The sequence below is a fragment of the Peromyscus leucopus genome, chromosome 3 (assembly GCF_004664715.2).
Source record: "Peromyscus leucopus breed LL Stock chromosome 3, UCI_PerLeu_2.1, whole genome shotgun sequence".
Taxonomy (NCBI): domain Eukaryota; kingdom Metazoa; phylum Chordata; class Mammalia; order Rodentia; family Cricetidae; genus Peromyscus; species Peromyscus leucopus.
In genome coordinates, this window is record NC_051065.1 from 149,679,909 (window position 1) to 149,698,687 (window position 18,779).

The window sequence follows — 18,779 nt, forward strand, 5'->3', positions numbered from 1 at the left end:
ATCAATGTACTTTGCATGTTACAGGCAGTTAGATTACACTACCAACTACAAAGAGCTTTCCTTAGTTCCTGCAATCTGATACCATTATGTGTGTCCTGGCCAGTACTATCTTGACTTTCAGTAATCCATGTTTTCTCTTTTTTCCTACCCACTCAAATATACATGCAGGCAAAAGACCAACACACATAATGTTTTAAAATTTTTATTTAAAAACAAAAAAAGGGGGGGACTGGGGGCCTGGAGAGACGGCTCAGCAGTTAAGAGCACTGACTGCTCTTCCAGAGGACCAGGGTTCAATTCCCAGCACCCATATGTCAGCTCACAACTGTCTGTAACTCCAGTTCCAAGGGATCTGACACCTTCACACCAATGCATGTTAAATAAATTATTAAAAAAAAAAAAAAAAAAAAGGATGGGTGGTGGTGATACATACCTTTAATATCAGCATTTGGTAGGCAGAGGCAGGCAGATCACCGAGTTCGAGGCCAGCTGGGTCTTCAGAGCAAGTTCCAGAACAGCCAGGGCTACACAGAGAAACCCTGAGGGGCAGGGGACAAGAACTACAGAATGGCCAGGCCTTGAGGCACACACCTTTAATCCTAGTACTTGGGAAGCGGAGGCAGACAGATCTCAGAGTTAGAGGCCAGTATGGCCTACATAATAGTTCTAAGACAGCCAGGACAACAGAGAGAGATCCTGTCTCAAAACAAACAAAAAAGACTTTAAAAATTATTCATGTTTCAAGCCTGGGTAGCAAGTATTTTGGTTTTGGTTTTTTTGGTTTTTGTGGTTTTTTTGGGTTTTGGGTTTGGGTTTTTGTTTGTTTGTTTGTTTGTTTTTGTCTTTGGTTTGTTTGCTTTTACTGCAAAAATAGAGGCTAATGGTATATACTTGTGATTCTAGCTACTTAAGGGACAAACTGGGCTACAATTCTGTCTTCAAATAAAGAAAGGAAGGAAGAAAGAAGGAAGGAAAGGAGGGGGTAAATTTTTTTAAATAATTTAATGCATTTTATTTTAAGTGCATCAGTGTTTTGTCCGGAAACATGTCTGTGTAAAGGTGTCGAATCCCCTGTAACTGGAGTTACAGACAGCTGAGCTGCCATGTGGCTGCTGGGAATTGAACCTGGATCTGAAAGAGCAGCCAGTGCTCTTAACCGCTGAGCCATCTCTCCAGCCCCCAGGAGGAGTTAAATTTTAAAAACAAAAAATTGGGGCATGTTTACAAAACCAGCTATGAAGGTGGGAATAGCAAGAATCTAGAAAAAGAAGTTAACAGAAGAGCTTCACAAAATGATGAGGCCCTGGCCAACACTCCTGACTTCTGTCTTATCAGACAAGTGGGGGGGGGGGTGCAGCTGTCATTTTAGTATTTGTTTGTTCCTAACATCATGGGTTCAGTCTCAGTACTACCAAAAGGAAAGGAAAGGAAGAACAAACAAATGAACAGGAAATTCAGGGCCCAAAGTAAAACTAAACTGGAACACAGCCACACTCATGCACGCGCAGCCCAGGACTGTCTGGGCCAGCAGAGCTGACAGCTGCAAGCCAGACTTCCTGTGTCTTCTGGCTTCCCACAGCTGCCCATCACAGACTGCAGAGACTGCTGTGGCAACACAGCATTCAGCTACATGCCAGCTAAGAGACCACAACCTGCCCTTTATTTCACCTGTAAATGCCAATGTGTCAGATGGGAAAGAGGAAGAAAAGGAGTTTGAATATTCTGGCTTTAAGGCACAATGGTATAGATTATTTTGTTACCAGAAGGCAAAGTATAGTCTTTACAATCCTGAAATAATAGAAAAATCAAAAGTATCACCAAACTATAAAAACTCATCAAAATACTCTCAATTTACACAGAATCATTGATAAGAAAAATTAGAATATTTACAATAGCTAATTCAATACCAGCATCATTTCTTCAAAAAGAAAAATATAAAGGAACCCTGTCTCGGGGAGAAAAAAAAAAAAAAAAAACAGGAAAGAAAAACAACTTCAAAGTGGTTCAGTCAGGAGCCAAGCAAGAAGAATGATTTATGATGTTAATTAAATCATGCTGCATTTAATCAGACCACAATAGAATTAAATTAGGACTCAGTAATTAAAAAGACTAATGAAAATAAAATCCCTGAGTACTTGGAGATTAGTTAGCACACCTCTAAGTGACACAGAAGAGAGAAATCTGAAGGAAAAAAAAAAAGCACTATTTTGATCCAAGTAAAAACGAGAACACAGGCCATATGTGGTGATGAATGCATGCAATCCTAGGAGGTGGAAGGCAAAGGCAGAAGGAAGCAAATCTCTTCCTCTGAGAATCACCTGATAGACAGCCCTGGCACTTCCGACCACCTGTGTGTCATTCAGTAGGTGAGACCTATAAACCCCAATGCACCGGCCGGCCGGCAGTCTACCCACAACTGCAGCCCTCCAGTAGGACTCAGGAAGTCTTAAAGTACCGAGAGAGAGTCGGGAAGTGAGAACCTGGGCCTTTCATCCCAGCATTCCAGAGACAGAGCCAGGTGGATCTTTGTGAGATGGAGGCCAGCCTGGTCTACACAGTCCCACACCAGCCAGGGCTACATGGAGAAACCTTGTCTCAAAAACAAGGAGAGACCGAGAAAGAAAAGGGGTGTCGACAAGGGCAAGACAAGACAGGTTTTAGGTTACTTTAGATATTTTTCCTTGTTAAGTAGGTTTTATTGCTTACTCTGTGTGTGCACGTGTGTAGGTGTGCACATGCACACCTCAGCTCACACGCAGAAGGGAACTTTTCTCAGAGGTCAGTCCTCAGGTCACCAGACTTGCAGAACTAGCATCTTCACGCTCTGAGCCATCCTGCTAGCCCCAAAATAACCTTAACAGCAAATCCACTCTGTCCATGACAACAACCTGAGTCTCACCCTCAGTACTCGTGGAAGCAGGAGAGAATGAATTCCTACAAGCTGTCCTCTGTCTTTCTCTCACACAGACACACATACACACCATAAATAAATGTAATAAATTTTAAATAAAATGGATACATACAACATTATACTAATACAAGAATTATACTGAAAATAAGAGTTTATCAGACATCTGAACTTTTATATAAATTTAATATTCAACAGTCAATTAAAATTTTTTTTAAATTTAGTGTGCATGTATGTAGACACAACATGTCACATGCCTGGAGTGTAAAGGACACTTAGACACTGGTTCTCCTTCTACCTGTGGGTTCCAAGGATGAACTTGGATCATCAGGCTTTCTGGCAAGCACCTTTCACCTACTGAGCCATTTCTCAAGTGTCTTGTTGACAGGGTCTCATGTAACTCAGACTGGCCTTGAATTCTCTACATGCAGACAAAACTGGACTTGGATTCCTGGTCCTCCTGCCCCCACCTCCCAAGTGCTGGGATTATAGATATATGCCACTAGGTTAGGACCGGTCTGTTCTACACAAGACCTTTACAAACAAACAAACAAAAACAGGACCAGGTATTTGGTTGCAAACACACTGAATTCCAGATCTCAAGAGACAGAGGCAAGTGTATAGTCTGTAAGTTCAAGACCAGCATGGTCTACATACTGAGTTCCAGTTCTTCCAAGGATACACAGTGAGACCCGTTACAAAAAAAAGGTGGGAGGAGAGAATTAAATGCCAAAAATATTGTCCCCTGACCTCCACAAGTGTTTACACACTTGCACACACCCACACATGTTAATAGCACCTGTTGCTCTTATAGAGGATCTAGGTTCCATTTCCAGTACCCATATAGTAGCTCACAACCATCCGTAACTCTAGCTCCAGGAGATCCATTGCCCTCTTCTGACATCCACATGCACCAAGCATGCACATGGTACACACACATAACACATATGCATTCAAATAAAACACTCATACACATAAATCTTTAAAAGAAAAGGGGGGTGGGAGGGGACTAAAGAAGCCAGACCAAATGTGATGGCACATGCTTACATTCCCAGCACTTGGGAGACAGAGGCAGAAGGGCTGATCTGAATGAAAGAGTAGCCTGGTCTACATAACAAGTTTCAGAACAGGCCAGACCCTGTCTCAAACAGTCTGATGAAATGACTACGTATGTAAAGATGCTTACTGGATGGTCTGAAAGAAAATGGCCCTCATAGGGAATGTTATTATTAGGAGGTGTGGCCTTGCTGAAAGTGTGTTACTGTGAGGGTGAGCTTTGAGGTCTTGTATGCTCAAGCTATGCCCAGTGTGACACAGAGTACCTTCTGCTGCCTGTGAATCATGATGTAGGACTCTCAGCTCCTTCTCCAGCACCATGTCTGCCTGCACACTGCCATGTCCCGCCATGATGATAATGGACAAAACTCTGAAACTGTAAGCCATGCCCAATTAAATGCTTTCTTTTATAAGAGTTGCTATGGTAGCCTTTAATCCCAGCACTCAGGAAGCAGAGACAGGTGGATCTCTGTGAGTTCAAGGCCAGTCTGGTCTACAGATCAAGTTCCAGGACAGGATCTAAAGCTACCAAGAAACCCTGTCTTGCTGGGCAGTGGTGGGCGCCCGCCTTTAATCCTAGCACTCGGGAAGCAGAGGTAAGAGGATCTCTATGAGTTCGAGGCACCTTCACACCAACACACATAAAATAAATTTAAATAAATTATTTTTTTAAAAAGTTTTAAAAATGAAACAAATCACAATCAAAACATTACAAAACAAACACCATTAAAAGAAGCTGCAACTAGGAAGGGGACAGGAGTGGGGTGGGGGGGTCATTCTCTGTATTAATACTGCTTGTCTAACCCATACAAATTCTTAGATGCAAATACTTCCATGGATCAAGTCCTTATCATGAGCCAACATAACCACCGTAAACCAAAGACAGTACCTTGGGGTGAGGGACCTTCTTGTTTCTCCTGAGAGAGAAGTCCCAAGTAGCTGAGAACGACATACTTTGTTTCATAGTGAAATCCTAGAGGCACAGTAGTAGAGGACGCCATTGAACTGGCTGAAGAAGCTCCAAAGAGGTCTATTTAAGGATGTTGGGAATCTAAAAACAAAAGGTTTCTTTCAGTTTAAAATGGATTACAAACCAATTAATTTCCCCATTGATTCCCAATTACTCACCTAACTCCCAAAGTAAATGGCTCAACAGTTTTCTTTCCAAAAATCTTTAAAAAAGTAACTGTTTAATTTCTAGACAAACAGTAACTTAACTATTCAAATAAAAGGTAAATTTTCCTTTTCTCGTTTTTTTTTTCCTTTTCTATTGATTTGCTTTTGTACTGTCTTAGAGGTGGCCACACCTGCCATGGTGCACATGTGGAGGTCAGAGGACACTCTGTGGAGGGAGTCCGTTCTCTCCTTCCCCTACATGGTTCTGGAAATCAAGTTCAGGTCCCCAGGCCTGCACGGCAAGCACACTTACCACTGAGCCACCGCACTGGCTCTTCCTAATTATTCCCACACATGTGGCAAACACACAGGAGACATCCTGAACTCCATCCCTGAATATGTCTTCTCATTTCTTTTCATAACAAATCTCACAGCCTAGGCCTTTAACTCCAGCACTTGGGAGGCAGAGGCAGGTGGATCTCTGTGATTTCGAGGCCAGCCTGGGCTACAGGACAGCCAGAGCTGTTACAAAGAGAAACCCTATCTTAAAAAAAGTAAATATCAATATACTAGCTAGACCCATGCTACATTCCTGGAGACGCTACCTACCAGCTCTCTTTTCTACCATACATACAGCTAGTCTGAGTAAGAGGGGCAGTTGTATGTGCAACTTGTTATTTATTTATTAGGGGGTTTTAAGACAATAGCTCATGTAGCCCAGGCTGGCCTAGAATTCCCTATGTAGTCAAGTACTGGGATTACAGGCAACTGTCCCCATGCCCAGCTAAAATTATTTTTTAGTTTTTGTGAGGTATGTGCAATTTGTGAGTCTCTTCTTTTTTGAGGGTGTGGGTTGTTGTTTTGTTTTTTCAAGAAAGGGTTTCTCTGTGTAGCCCTGGCTGTCCTGGAACTCACTCTGTAGCCCAGGCTGTCCTCAAACTCACAGAGATCCGCCTGCCTCTGCCTTCCCAGTGCTGGGATTAAAGACGTGCGCCACCACTGCCCGGCTCACTCACTCTACACTCAGCACTTTTCCATCTAAAGAGCTCTAGTCAGTTTTACTGTTTGAAACTAGGGCCTGACTGGGACCTAATTTTATTTATAGAAATTCTACATCAGCTAAAAAAATGTTTACATTTATTTTATGTATGAGTGCTTTTGCCTGCATGTATGTATGTATAACATATATGTGCCTGGTACCTCAGACGTGAGTGTTGGATCCCCTGAAATTGGAGTTATGGATGGGTGTGAACTACCATGTGGGTGCTGGGAACTAAATCCAGGTCTTCTGCAAAAGCAACAAGTGCTCTTAACCACTGAACCAGCTTTCCAGCCCTCTACATCAAGTTTTAAAGATTTATTGTGTGTATGCAGCATGGCATGTAGATGGAGGCAGGACAACTTGAGAGCTGGTTCTCAATATGTGGGTTCCAAAAATCAAACTCAGCTTATTAGGCTGGGCAGCATGCACCCCTACCAGCTGAACCATCTTAAGGGCCAATTTCCCATCAATTATACTACAGTATATGAGGATTGCTATACTAAAACTACAGTTTAGAAAAGTCTTTGAACTGTACAAACTCACATATAGACCTAGTAGTATAATTTCACCTTAAAAAAAAATCACATTCTTGAAATCAGAGTACTGGAGCTTGAACCTAGGGCTCTGTCCATGTTAGACCAGTGCTTTATCACTGCAGCCTTTTCTTTTCCAGACAGGGTTTCTCTGTGTAGCTTTGGAGCCTGTCCTGGAACTCACTCTGTAGACCCGCCTGGCTCTGCCTCCTGAGTGCTGGGATTAAAGGCGTGCGCCACCACTGCCCGGCTCCCTTTCTTTTTTTAAAGATTTTTTTATTTATTCTTATTATTTTATGAGTGATTTGCCTACAGTATGTACATGCACCACAAGTTGTCTTTTGACCTCCACATGTGTCACAGGCACATACACCTGCTCCTCTACCACATATAAAAATACTACATTTAGGCCAGGCAGTAGTGGTGCACGCCTTTATCCCAGCACTCTAAAGGCAGAGCCAGGCAGGTCTCTGCGAGTTCGAGGCCAGCCTGGTCTACAGAATGAGTTCCAAAGCTACACAAAGAAACCCTGTCTCAAAACACAAAAGAAAAAAACTACATTGGGAGGGGGGGACTTTTTGAGAAGCAGTGGGGGTTGGGAGTGGTGCTGCAAGCCTATAATCTCAGCATGAAGGGGGCTGAGGCAGGAGGATCACAAAACAAAACCAGAGGAAAAAACCTGATAAGTTCCAGGGGAAACCTCTCTGTCTAGACTGCAACAGTTAAAACACAGAAAGAATACCAGGGAGCTGGAGAGATGGCTCAGTGGCTGAGAACACAGGCTGCTCTTCCAGAGGACCCAGGTTCAATTCCCAGCACCCACGTGGCAGCTCACAACTATGTGTAACTCCAGGATCCAACACCCTCACACAAACTAACATGCGGGCAAAGTACATTTTTTTTATTATTATTATTATTTTTTAAAAAAGGAAAGGATGTCGGGCGGTGGTGGTGCATGCCTTTAATCCCAGTACTCGGGAAGCAGAGCCAGGTGGATCTCTGTGAGTTCGAGGCCAGCCTGGTCTACAGAGCAAGATGCAGGACAGGCACCAAAACTACACAGAGAAACCCTGTCTCGAAAAAAAAAAAAAAAAAAAAAGGAAAGAAAGGAAAGAGAACCAGAAGTTAAGTGTAGCCAGTACAACCAAAATGACGCATCATGCATCAAGGATGCAGAGCCCTTGGTTGGGGTATTTCTGAGTCCTTCATTCTCAGCAGAGTCAGATCCTGATCTATCAACCTTCCTCTGGTTCACTGAAGTTGTCAGTGTGGCCTGGAGCGAGGCTACCAGTGAATGGACCCCCCAGTATTCTTGTCTCTTCATTATGGATTCTTTCAAACAGTTCTGGAGTAGAAATCTACAGCCTGTAACTTTTGAGAGACTTCTTGTTGGTAAGATTCTGAAGAGCCATGAAAAATGCAAGGCCTACAAATGTCCTTTTCTCCACTATATATAATACTGCTGACAAAGATTATTTGGTCAAACTTTGGCCAGACTTCTCGACCATCTTCCAGGTCCATCTGTGCATTTCCCTTTAAAATCTAATATTAGGGGCTAGAGAGAAGGCTCAGTGGTTAAGGGCATTGCTGTTCTTGCAGAGGACTTGGATTCAGGTCCCAGTATCCACATGGCGCACTGGCATCATAACTAACTCCAGTTCTAGGAGGTTCAACACATGGTACATGTACATGCATGCAGGCAAACATTCACACATGGTACATGTGCATACATGCAGGCAAACATTCACACATGGTACATGTACATACATGCAGGCAAACACTCACACATAGAAAAATCTGTAAAAACACAACCTAAGTTTAGCAAAATAACTGCTAAGTTTGGCTAGAATAATCAAGTTTTGTTTTGGTTTTTTTTTGGGTTCTTTGTTGTTTTTTTCCAGGGTTGGGCTGGTGGGGGGAGCTAAGATAGGGTCTTTCTATATACCCTGGCTGGCTTGGAACTCACTATGCACATGAGGCTGGCCTTAAACTCAGAGATCCACCTACCTCTGCCTCCTGAGTGCTAGAATTAAAGTCATGTACCATCAGCCTGGCCAGAATAGTCTTTAATATCCCATCATCCTTGATGTCTGATCTCCTAACCAGTCTTTACTAACAATGCTATTGGATCAGTATAGTTGGACTTTCTTATGCTTAATATTATTCTCAGTAATTCCCTACCTACTGACTTCCATACTGCTCCTTGCCTAGAAATTCCCACTTGCCTATGCTGTGTTCAGCGTTAAACCCAATCCCCACCCCATCACAGGGCTGTTTGAGAGGTTTCTATGCCCACTGTAAGTCCCTGAATAAGCCATCCTTGCTATGTTTTAATGGTATCACTGAATAATCTTTATTAAGGACTATTATTAATATCCATGCACTGAAGATTTGATGATTTATATGATTTAATATACAATTTTAAAGGCTTTCAGTGTTCGTAAAATAAGGGTTTTGTTTGTTGATTTGCAATCCTGAAGACTGAACCCAAGGCCTTGCAGGCAGGTTAAATGCTCTACCACGGAGCCACATTCCCAGCCTTTTTCACTGAGACAAAGCCTCAGTGCCCAGGATATGGGAGTTGGTAAAATGTTTGCCGTGTAAGCATGAGGATTGAGTTCAGATCTCCAACAGGCACATAAGAAGCCAAGTGAGGTAACACATGCCTGTAACCCCAGCACAGGAGAGGGGGATATGAGTCAGAAATAAGATTCCTAGGGAGGTACAAATCTATAACCTCAGCACTGCAGAGGCAGAGACAGGATTCCTGGGGTTTGCTGGCCAGCAAGGCGAGCCAATTTGTGAGCTCTAAGTTCAGTGAGACCCTATCTCAAAAAAAAAAAAAAAGGGTGGGGGACTGTGGGAGAGGCTGGAGAGATGGCTCAGGGATTCCCAGCAATCACATGGTAGCTCACAACCATCCATAATGAGATATGGTGCCCTCTTATGGCATGCAGACATACATGCAGGAAGAACATTGTATATATAATAAATAAATAAATCTTAAAGAAAAAAAAAGCCGGGCGGTGGTGGTGCACGCCTTTAATCTCAGCACTCAGGAGGCAGAGCCAGGCAGATCTCTGTGAGTTCCAGGCCAGCCTGGACTACAGAGCGAGATCCAGGACAGGTACCAGAACTACAGAGAAACCCTGTCTCAAAAAAAAAAAAAAAAAAGAGTAGCAACACCCAGCATCAACCTCTGGCCTCCACATGCACAAGGACACATTTGCGCCATCCCACCCCGTACATATCCCTACCACCACCATAAAGGAGCAGAGGAAAAGGAAAACTATAAACTGGATGAAAGGCACTACATATGGGCTGGAAACGGCAGCTCAGCAGTTAGAAGTGTTCAGTGCTCTTGCAGAGGATCCTGGTTCCCAATACCCACATCAGGTGACTTAAAACTGCCTGCAATTCCAGTTCCAAGGTATCTAATGCCCTCTGGCCTCCATGGGCACCTGCATGCATGTGATATACATAAACTCGCACAGGTACATACACATACACATAAAAACAAATAAGTTGTTTTTCACAAATGGAAAAGTGCTATATACTTCTAACTCTCAAGATTTCTTTTATTGATAATTGGTTTCTTTTTCTTTTTCTTTTTTTTCCCTGGAGCTGAGGACCCAGGGCCTTGCACTACCCACTGAGGTAAATCCCCAACCCCAATAATTGGTTTCTTGACACAGGGTCTGTTATGTCGCCTCAGCTGGACTGGAACTCCCTATCTAGATCAGGCTGGCCTCAAACTTACAGAAATCTGCCTGCCACGGCTTCCCGAGCACTGAGATTAAAGGTGTGTGCCAACATACCCAGATTTCCTTTCTTTTTTTTATATAGGAGCTGGAGAGATGGCTTGGTAGTTAAGAGTACTTCCTGCTCTCCCATAGCACCCAGGCCTGGCAGACCACAACTGCTTGACTCTAGCTCCAGGGGATCTAATGCCCTCTTCTGGCCTGTAGAGACACCCACACATGTGTGGCAGACAGACAGACAGACAGACAGACAGACAGACACACACACACACACACACACACACACACACACACATGAGAATAAGATCTATTTTATGAGTGTTTCATCTGCATGTCTGTGCAGCACATGCATGCCTGTTCCTGCAGAGATCAGAAGGCATAGGATCTCCTGAGGCTAGAGATAGAGATGTAACTATGTGAGGATAGGGAACCAAACTCCATCCTCTGAGTGAGCAGCAACCACTCTTGATTGCTGAGCCATCTTCTCAACCCCTTAAGTTCTCTTTTTGTCTTTTTCTTCCTTTTGGTTTTTCAAGGCAGGGCTTCTTTGTGTAGCCCTGGATGTCCTGGAACTCACTCTGTAGACCAGGCTTGCCTTGAACTCAAAGATCTGCCTGCCTCTGCCTCCCCAGTGCTGGGACTAAAAGTGTGCTCCACCACTGCCTGGCTAATTTTTCATTTTAAATGATGAAAGGGACACAGTTATTTTCACTCTTTACATTGTATCTAGTAAGCTCTTTTCATTTCAAGCCATGTGGAAATTCTTTATATCAAGAAGTGATCCAGTAGCCAAATGAATGGAAACACATGAACTATGAACCAAAGGCTGAGGGGCTCCCAGCTGGATCAGGCCCTCTGAATAGGTGAGACAGTTGATTGGCTTGATCAGTTTGGGAGGCAACTAGGCAGTGGGACCAAGTCCTGTGCTCATTAAATGAGTTGGCTGTTTGAAAACTGGAGCTTATGCAGGGACACTTGGCTCAGTCTGGGAGGAAGGGACTGGACCTGCCTGGACTGAGTCTACCAAGTTGATCGCAGTCCTCGGGGGAGGACTTGTCCTGGAGGAGATGGGAATGGGGGGTAGGCTGGGGGCAAGGGGAGGGGGTGGGAGGGGGGAGAATAGGGGAACCCATGGCTGATATGTAGAACTGAATGGTATTGTAAAATAAAATTTTACATATATATATATGTAAATGATATATATATGTGATCCAGGCCAGTGGGATGGCTAACTAGGTAAGAGTACTTACTGCCAAACTTGACAACCTGAGTTCAAACAACAGAACCCACGTGTAGACGCAGGGAACAGACTCCCACAAGTTGTTCTCATCTCCACACATCCACAACAGTACTCATTCATCCACATTCATATACACAAGTAAATAAACATATGGGAAACAGAAATCCTTAATTTGAATGTTAACAAAAATGAATAAGCTGTATGTGGTGTAACATTCCCCAGGCCTCAGGTGGTGGAGGCAGGAAAATTAAAGAGTTCAAGATCACTCTCAACTATATATTGAGCTTGAAGTCACTCTTGGCTACATAAGACCCTGCCTCAAAAAAACAAGTTTCTAAGGGCCAAGCTGGTAGCACACATTTTTAATCCCAGTATACAAGCAGAAGCTGACAGATCTCTGTGAGTTCGAGGCCAGCTTGGTCTACACAGCAACTTCCAGGTTGGCCAAAGCTACACAGTGAGACCATCTCCAAACAAAGACCAAATATTTAAATACACAGACGGTTTTTTTGAGTGTGGTGGAAGGTTGTACTGGGGATCAAACAGAGGGCCTCACACATGGTAGGCACTCTATCCCAAACTCATGTGTCATCTTCTGTTTGGGTGTTTTTCTCTTGGACACGGGGTCTAGCAATGTCACAGACCCAGAACTTGTCATGTTGCCTAAGCTGGTCTTGAACTTGCAGTAACACTCCTGCCTCTGTCTCACAAGACCTAGGATTATAGGCTGCCACTCAAATTTTCCAGGTATGATCTTAAATTCAAACAAATGGCAAATTCCAGGGTCAGTAAAGCTGGAGAGATAGGTAAAGGTATTGTAGTTTTCTTCACTTCTAAAAGAAACCACTTGGCAAGGGTTCTTTTGTTATTTTTTTGAGACTAACACAGCAAATACTCGTGTTAAGGATTTGAATACTTAGAACCCACATGAATGTCCGCACATAAACACACACCCATGAACACACGAACAAAAACAGTGCTCTCAAAACACACCTGAGGCTGAGCTCTGGCCTCCACATGCATATCACATATACACAAAATTAAATCTGTAAAATTGCAAAAACTATCCCACTCAGCTGCACCGCTACCAAGTGAGGTGTCAATTTAAAAATTCAGCAGACACCACTATTAGTCTAGTGTTGATTGTCCCTTTCCAGTTAAAACATGCGTAATGGAACACTCTGGTTCAATCCTGTGTTAACAACTGCCCCAAAATATCTTCACTCAGCAGTTGGCATTCACAGATAATGCACTCACAGGGGAATTCCTAACATGAAACCCTCCCCCTTACACACAGACTCTGACTTTCCCAGTATTTTAAGCTTTCCACATAATAGCAAAACAAAATTCAGATATAGATTGTTCATTTCTAGGTACATGCTAGAGAAATGTAAACACGTCCACCCAAAATTTGTACATGAGCATTCAAGGACACTTTATACATAACAGCCAAAAAGAAAACAGCTTTCTTTCCTTCCTTTCTTCTTCCTTCCTTCCTTCCTTTTCTTTCGTTCCTTCTTTTGGTTTTTTGAGACACAGTTTCTCTGTGTAGTCCTGGCTCTCGCTCTGTAGACCAGGCTGGCCTTGAACTCACAGAGATCCAACGGCTTCTGCCTCCCAAGTGCTGGGATTAAAGGCATGAGCTACTACTGCTGCCCAGCAGGAAACAACTTTCAATTTATTTAAAAAATCAGAGAGGGGGGTGTCTCAAGAGGTGGCTTAGTAGTTAAGAGCATGTACTACTTTGCAGAGGATCCAAGTTCAATTCCTAGTACCCATGTCTGGCAGCTCGCATTGCAACCCCAAGAAATTCAACACCTCTGCCTCCTCAGGTGGATACACACACCCACACAGATACTCAGAATTAAAAATAATCTTTTTTTTTTTTTTTCTCTCGAGACAGGGTTTCTCTGTGTAGTTTTGGTGCCTGTCCTGGATCTCACTCTGTAGACCAGGCTGGCCTCGAACTCACAGAGATCCGCCTGGCTCCGCCTCCCAAGTGCTGGGATTAAAGGCATGCGCCACCACCGCGGCTAAAAATAATCTTTAAATAAGTCACATGAGTTAAATACTGAAGGATGAGCCTACATGTCTACCTACCTGGAGAAGATAAAGTATGAGGGTCACCTGATGTAAGCATAAAGCATTGTCCAGCCAGGCATGGTAGCGCACACCTTTATTCCTGTGCTCAGGGAAGGCAGAGGCAGGTGGATCTCTGAGTTTAAGGCCAGCCTGGTCTACAGAGTGAGTTCCAGGACAGCCTGGGCTACACAGAGAAGCCTTGTCTTGAAAAGCAAAACAAAGAGACATTGTCTGAAAAATGGAAAAAATATTGGCTAGGATTAGAGGACACGCCCATATAAGCAGCACATCAGGAGAGAAGGAAAGGAAAATCTCAAGTTTGAGGTCAATGCAGTCTACACGTGAAGGTTCCATCTAAGTCCCCTCCCTGCAAAAAAACACAGTAACAATTGCTGTGGTAGTGCACTCAGGACGCAAAAGCAGGCTGTTTCTGTGAGTTCCAAGCCAGCCAGGGCTACACAGTAAGACCTTGCCTTAAAAGGGGTAGGGAAGGAAGGGGTGAAAATGAACGGGAAGAAAAGTTCCCTAAAATGTCATGTGTCCACACACTCCCACACCTTACACACTGGACTATCATTTAACTTTTAAAAAGGAATAAAGTGGAAGCTCACACTTGCAATCCCAGTACTTGGGAGCCTGAGGCAAGAGGACTGCTAAGAGAGAGCTCAAGGCCAGCCGTCAGTACAAAATGAGAGTATGCCTTAAAAACCGGAAAAGGAAATCAGCGGTTCTATGTGGTAAGGAAGTGAAAGGAGTAGGAACAGAAGATGCTGCCGCCAAGCATGGTAGGTAACATACACCTAAAATCCCAGCAATGCGACTGTGGTAAATGTACTCAAAGTGCAAGCCTGTGCCACATCCAGAGTCATCTCAAAAAATAACAAAAGAACCACTGCCAAGTGGTATGGGGTTTCTTTTAGAAGTGATGAAAACTCCAATAATGGTTGCACAATTCTGAATGTGCTAAAAGTCACTATATTACACAACTTGGGTAGTATAGTAAATTAATTCTATTTCAGTGAGGCTGCTAGACAATTAGTTTCTCTCGGACGCCATAGTGGAACACAGCTGTAATCCTAGCACTCAGAAGGCTGAAGCAATATTGCCACTAATTTGAGGCCAGACTGAGCTACACAGTGAGTTCCAGACTAGCCTGAGCTATATACAGTGTGACTCCCTGTCTCATAAAAACAACAACAAAAATATCAGTTACTATTGGGTTAGGAGTGTAGCTCAGTAGTAGAGCACATAAAAGCCTGAAAACCTGTACTCTATGGCCAGCACCATAAAAACACAAAGTAAATAACAACAAAAAGTGCTGAAGTGTATCTCAGTGAGAGCTCAGCATACAAAGGACAGTGGATTTGGTCCCTAACATAAAACCCAACTCCTGAAAAGACCCAGAGATGGGTGGTGCAAGCCTGTAATTCCAGCCGCTTGGGAGGCTGAGATAGGAGGATCGCAGTTCAAGACCAGCCAAGGGCTATATAGGGAGACCCTGTCTAAAAAATTCTTGGTGTTGGGGCTAGGGAGATCCGCTGCTCTTGCAGAGGACCTGGGTTTGGGTCCCAGTACCAATGTGGTGGTTCACAGCCATTCCTAACTCCAGTTCCAGGAGATGCTCCCCATTCTGCCTCTGCAGGCATCATGCACACACAAGAGTACGCATACACAGTTACAGGCAAAACACTCACGTAGAAAAAAATGAATATGGGCTGGAGAGATGGCTCAGCGGTTAAGAGCACAGGCTGCTCTTCCAGAGGTCCTGAGTTCCCAGCAACCACATGGTGGCTCACAACCATCTATAGTGGAATCTGATGCCCTCTCCTGGAATAAAGGCATACATGCATACATACATACATAAAATAAATAAAATCTAAATAAAAATAAAAAAGCACAAAAAATGAATACATCTAATAAAATGTTTTAAAAAACTTTGGTGATAATTTCGTTTATTTGGAATAAGATATGACTCAATTCAAGTCTGAAAACTGAGGGAAAGCAATGAAAACACTACATGTTTACAACTTTATACCTAAAATATTTCATAAGAAAAAATGCAAAAAAAAAATATTTTGGACAGTGTGGCAAGATGGCTCCATGGCAGATAAAGCCACTTGCTGCCACGCCTGACCAATTCCCAGAACCCACACGGTGGAAGCAGAGAACAGACTCCTAACAAGTTGTCTTCTGACCCTACATTAGCTTGGGATACAGAAAACTGTCACAAAAGAAAGGAAGGAAAGAGAGAGAGAGAGAACTTAAAAAGCTGTGTTAAAGACATAGTTTTCTTTTTTTAACTTTTATTATTTTACTAGTTGCACGGGGAAGAGGGTTTGTGCACATGAACACAAGTGCCCACAAAGGTCAGAGGTGCGAGAGCTCCTGCAGCTGGGGTCACAGGCAGCTGTGAGCTGCCTGATGTGGGTGCTGGGATCAAACCCAGGTCCTCGGAAGAGCAGTATGTGTTCTTAACCACAGCGCCATCTCTCCAGTCCCCTGCTGTTTGTCTTTTCTTATCACAGGGTCTAACTTTCAGCCCAGGACGGCCTCCCAACACTCTTGCCTTCCCCCCCCCTTTACATTTGCAGGAGTGCCCACTGTCATGTTCTTCTTCTTTTCTAAGCTGAAGAAGGTGTTTGGTGAGAGCAGTAAAAGAATGAGAGGTTAATCGGGGTGGGGTGGGAGTGACAGAAATATACTACATGTCTGTACAAACCTGTCAAATAATTATACTTTCTAAAAGATGGTTGGACTTAACCTTACACATTATTTGGCTGAATTCAATTTCCAGGGCACACTTTTGCACAAGGTACAGGCCATTTTAAGATAGGTATGGTAGTTCCTCTAGAATCCCAGCACTAGGGAGGCTGATTTAGGACTCCTAAAAGTTCAAGGCTAGCCTTGACTACAGGCTGAAGCCGTTTCAAAACAAAACAAGGGCTGATGAAATGGTTCAGCAGTAAAAGCAACTCGAGTTTAATCTCCAGAACCCACGTAAAGATGCAAAGATAAAACAGACTCCCAAAGTTACCCACTGGCTGTGGATGGTGGCACAGGCCTCAGAAGGTGAGGCCATCCTGGCCTATATAGGAAGCTCCAGGACAGCCAGGACTATATAGAAATCCTGCCCACAAATCTCCCCCGCCCCCCCCCACCAAAAAACAAAACTGCCCACTGCCTATAAACATTTGTACCCAAACACACACCTACACCTACAATAATAATTTAATTTTTTAGAGAGACAGGCATGGCTGGGTACTCCTGGATTTCTATACAAGGGAAGTAGGAGCAGGATCTGAGTTCAAGGCCATCTGGGATACATGAGATCAAAAAGTGAAACAAATGTTATTTTAAGGACTATGAGTCATCTGAAATAAAAAAGTATTTAGAATTGTTAGAATAGTACCTGATCGTTCAGAGCAATGGGCCTTGCAAAGTACTTATCTGCCTACTATATACAGAATAAAGCACTTTCAATTCACTGTTATAAACATGCAAGATACATTAATCCCACCGTATATATGAAATATAAATGGTTCACCACCCACGCACTGGCTTAACTTTTTAGTGTGTTAAAAAAAAAAGGTGGGGGAAGGAAAGACATCTCAAGGGTGTGGCAATTCATGTAAGGTCACACAAGTTAGGGCAGGGAGCATCAACATTCTAGTTTATACCAAGCCTCCAAGGGAAATATTAGAAATTTTGCAAAACTTTTTTTTAACATCAGAAAGAAGAGGAGCCTGTCAGCACAGTTCAAAACTTTTAACCATAGAAAGTAAAACAGAGCTTTCATATAAAACTTGTGCATGGGAATGGTGAATTGCTTAACAAAGCTACCAGCAAAGGGCATGTGAATTTCTGGGCAGATCTGTCCAGTTTTTCTCCTTGACTTTCCAAAACCCCGACTTAGAAAGTCTAGGCTTCCTCCTTCGCAGTGCTATAATGTGAAGGCAAGAAATGTGGGATCCCGTGGGAATGTGGGGAAGATTTTAAAAAAGGAAAAGACGAATTGGTGTGAATGGTATCTCTCGCCTCCATAGGGTAAGGAGGCCTATTGGTTTTGTTTGGTCTTGGGGGTGGGGGTGGAGTGGGGATGGGTGTCCAAACTGCGGTGCCAACCCTGAGAAACCCGACTTCTGACACCGTGACGAGAGAGCACTAGCAAAGCTAATCTATGATCGTTCTACGTCGTGAACGGCACACACTTCCCTCCTCCAAGAAAGAATTCACCTTTCCCAGTGCAGCCCCCCAAACAGACCCTGGTTCTCCCAGGGAAGCCATCTGTGTGAAGACCAGAATGTGGAGCAAGGGTGAGTCCCTGCGCCGCAGGCAGGCAGCCTGTGCGAGCCCGTCCCGAAGCCGCCCATCGCCGGGGCACGCTGCACAGGTCCGAGCAGCCCCGAAGAGTCCCCACAAGTTCCGGGGAGCCTCGGCAGAGCAGCACGGTCCGCCCGGTCTCTCCCACGGCGTGGGCAGCACCGGGCGGTCGGCTCGGTGGTCTCGAGACCCCTTCCTCAGCCGGGGGAAAACCGCCTCGCCACCCAGCAGGACCTCCCCGGAATCCCACTCCCCTCACCTGGCCCCGGCCTTGCCCCGGAAGGGATGAAGGAGGCGGCGGCGGCAGCAGGTGCTTCGCGCAGGGTCCGGGAGCGGCGGCGGCTGCTTCGACCCGCGGCCCTAATCTACCGCCGCCGCCATGTTGGACGGTGAGGTCACCCCGGCGCGCTTCCGTCACGGCCGGCGTGGGGGGCGGGGCTGGGCAGGGAGCCGAGCCGGAAGCCCGAGGCTCGGGCAGCCGGAGCGGAAGCGGTGTCGCGGACGCCGGCTGGTCAGTTCGCGCAGGCGCGACCTGTGTACGGCGCTGTCCTTTGCCTCTCTTTTCAGGAGCCGCCCGAGTCCTAGATTGCTGGACCGCAGAGGCGCCCTCGCCAAGGCGTTTCCAGTGCGGAGAAGCGCGGAAATTAAATAGACACCGCCGGCCAGCTCTCCCGTGTGGGACGAGAGGCTGATGGCATCCCAGATGCTGGGTTCTGCAGAC

The 18,779-nt window shown here is 44.5% G+C and overlaps 1 protein-coding gene across 2 annotated transcripts in view; it reads right to left on the reverse strand.

The window, feature by feature from the left end:
• Nucleotides 1–18,406, reverse strand: part of LOC114700737 (bcl-2-like protein 13) — a 41,441-nt gene extending 23,035 nt beyond the window's left edge. For both annotated transcript variants that reach the window (XM_028880435.1, XM_028880433.1), the window contains exons 1-2: nt 18,318–18,406; nt 4,854–5,015 (exon numbers count right to left, since the gene is read on the reverse strand). In XM_028880435.1, the coding sequence (XP_028736268.1) occupies nt 4,854–4,965 (112 nt within the window). In that variant the 5' untranslated portion in view covers nt 4,966–5,015; nt 18,318–18,406. The remainder of the gene's footprint in view (nt 1–4,853; nt 5,016–18,317) is intronic.
• Between the last annotated feature and the right edge of the window lie 373 nt (nt 18,407–18,779).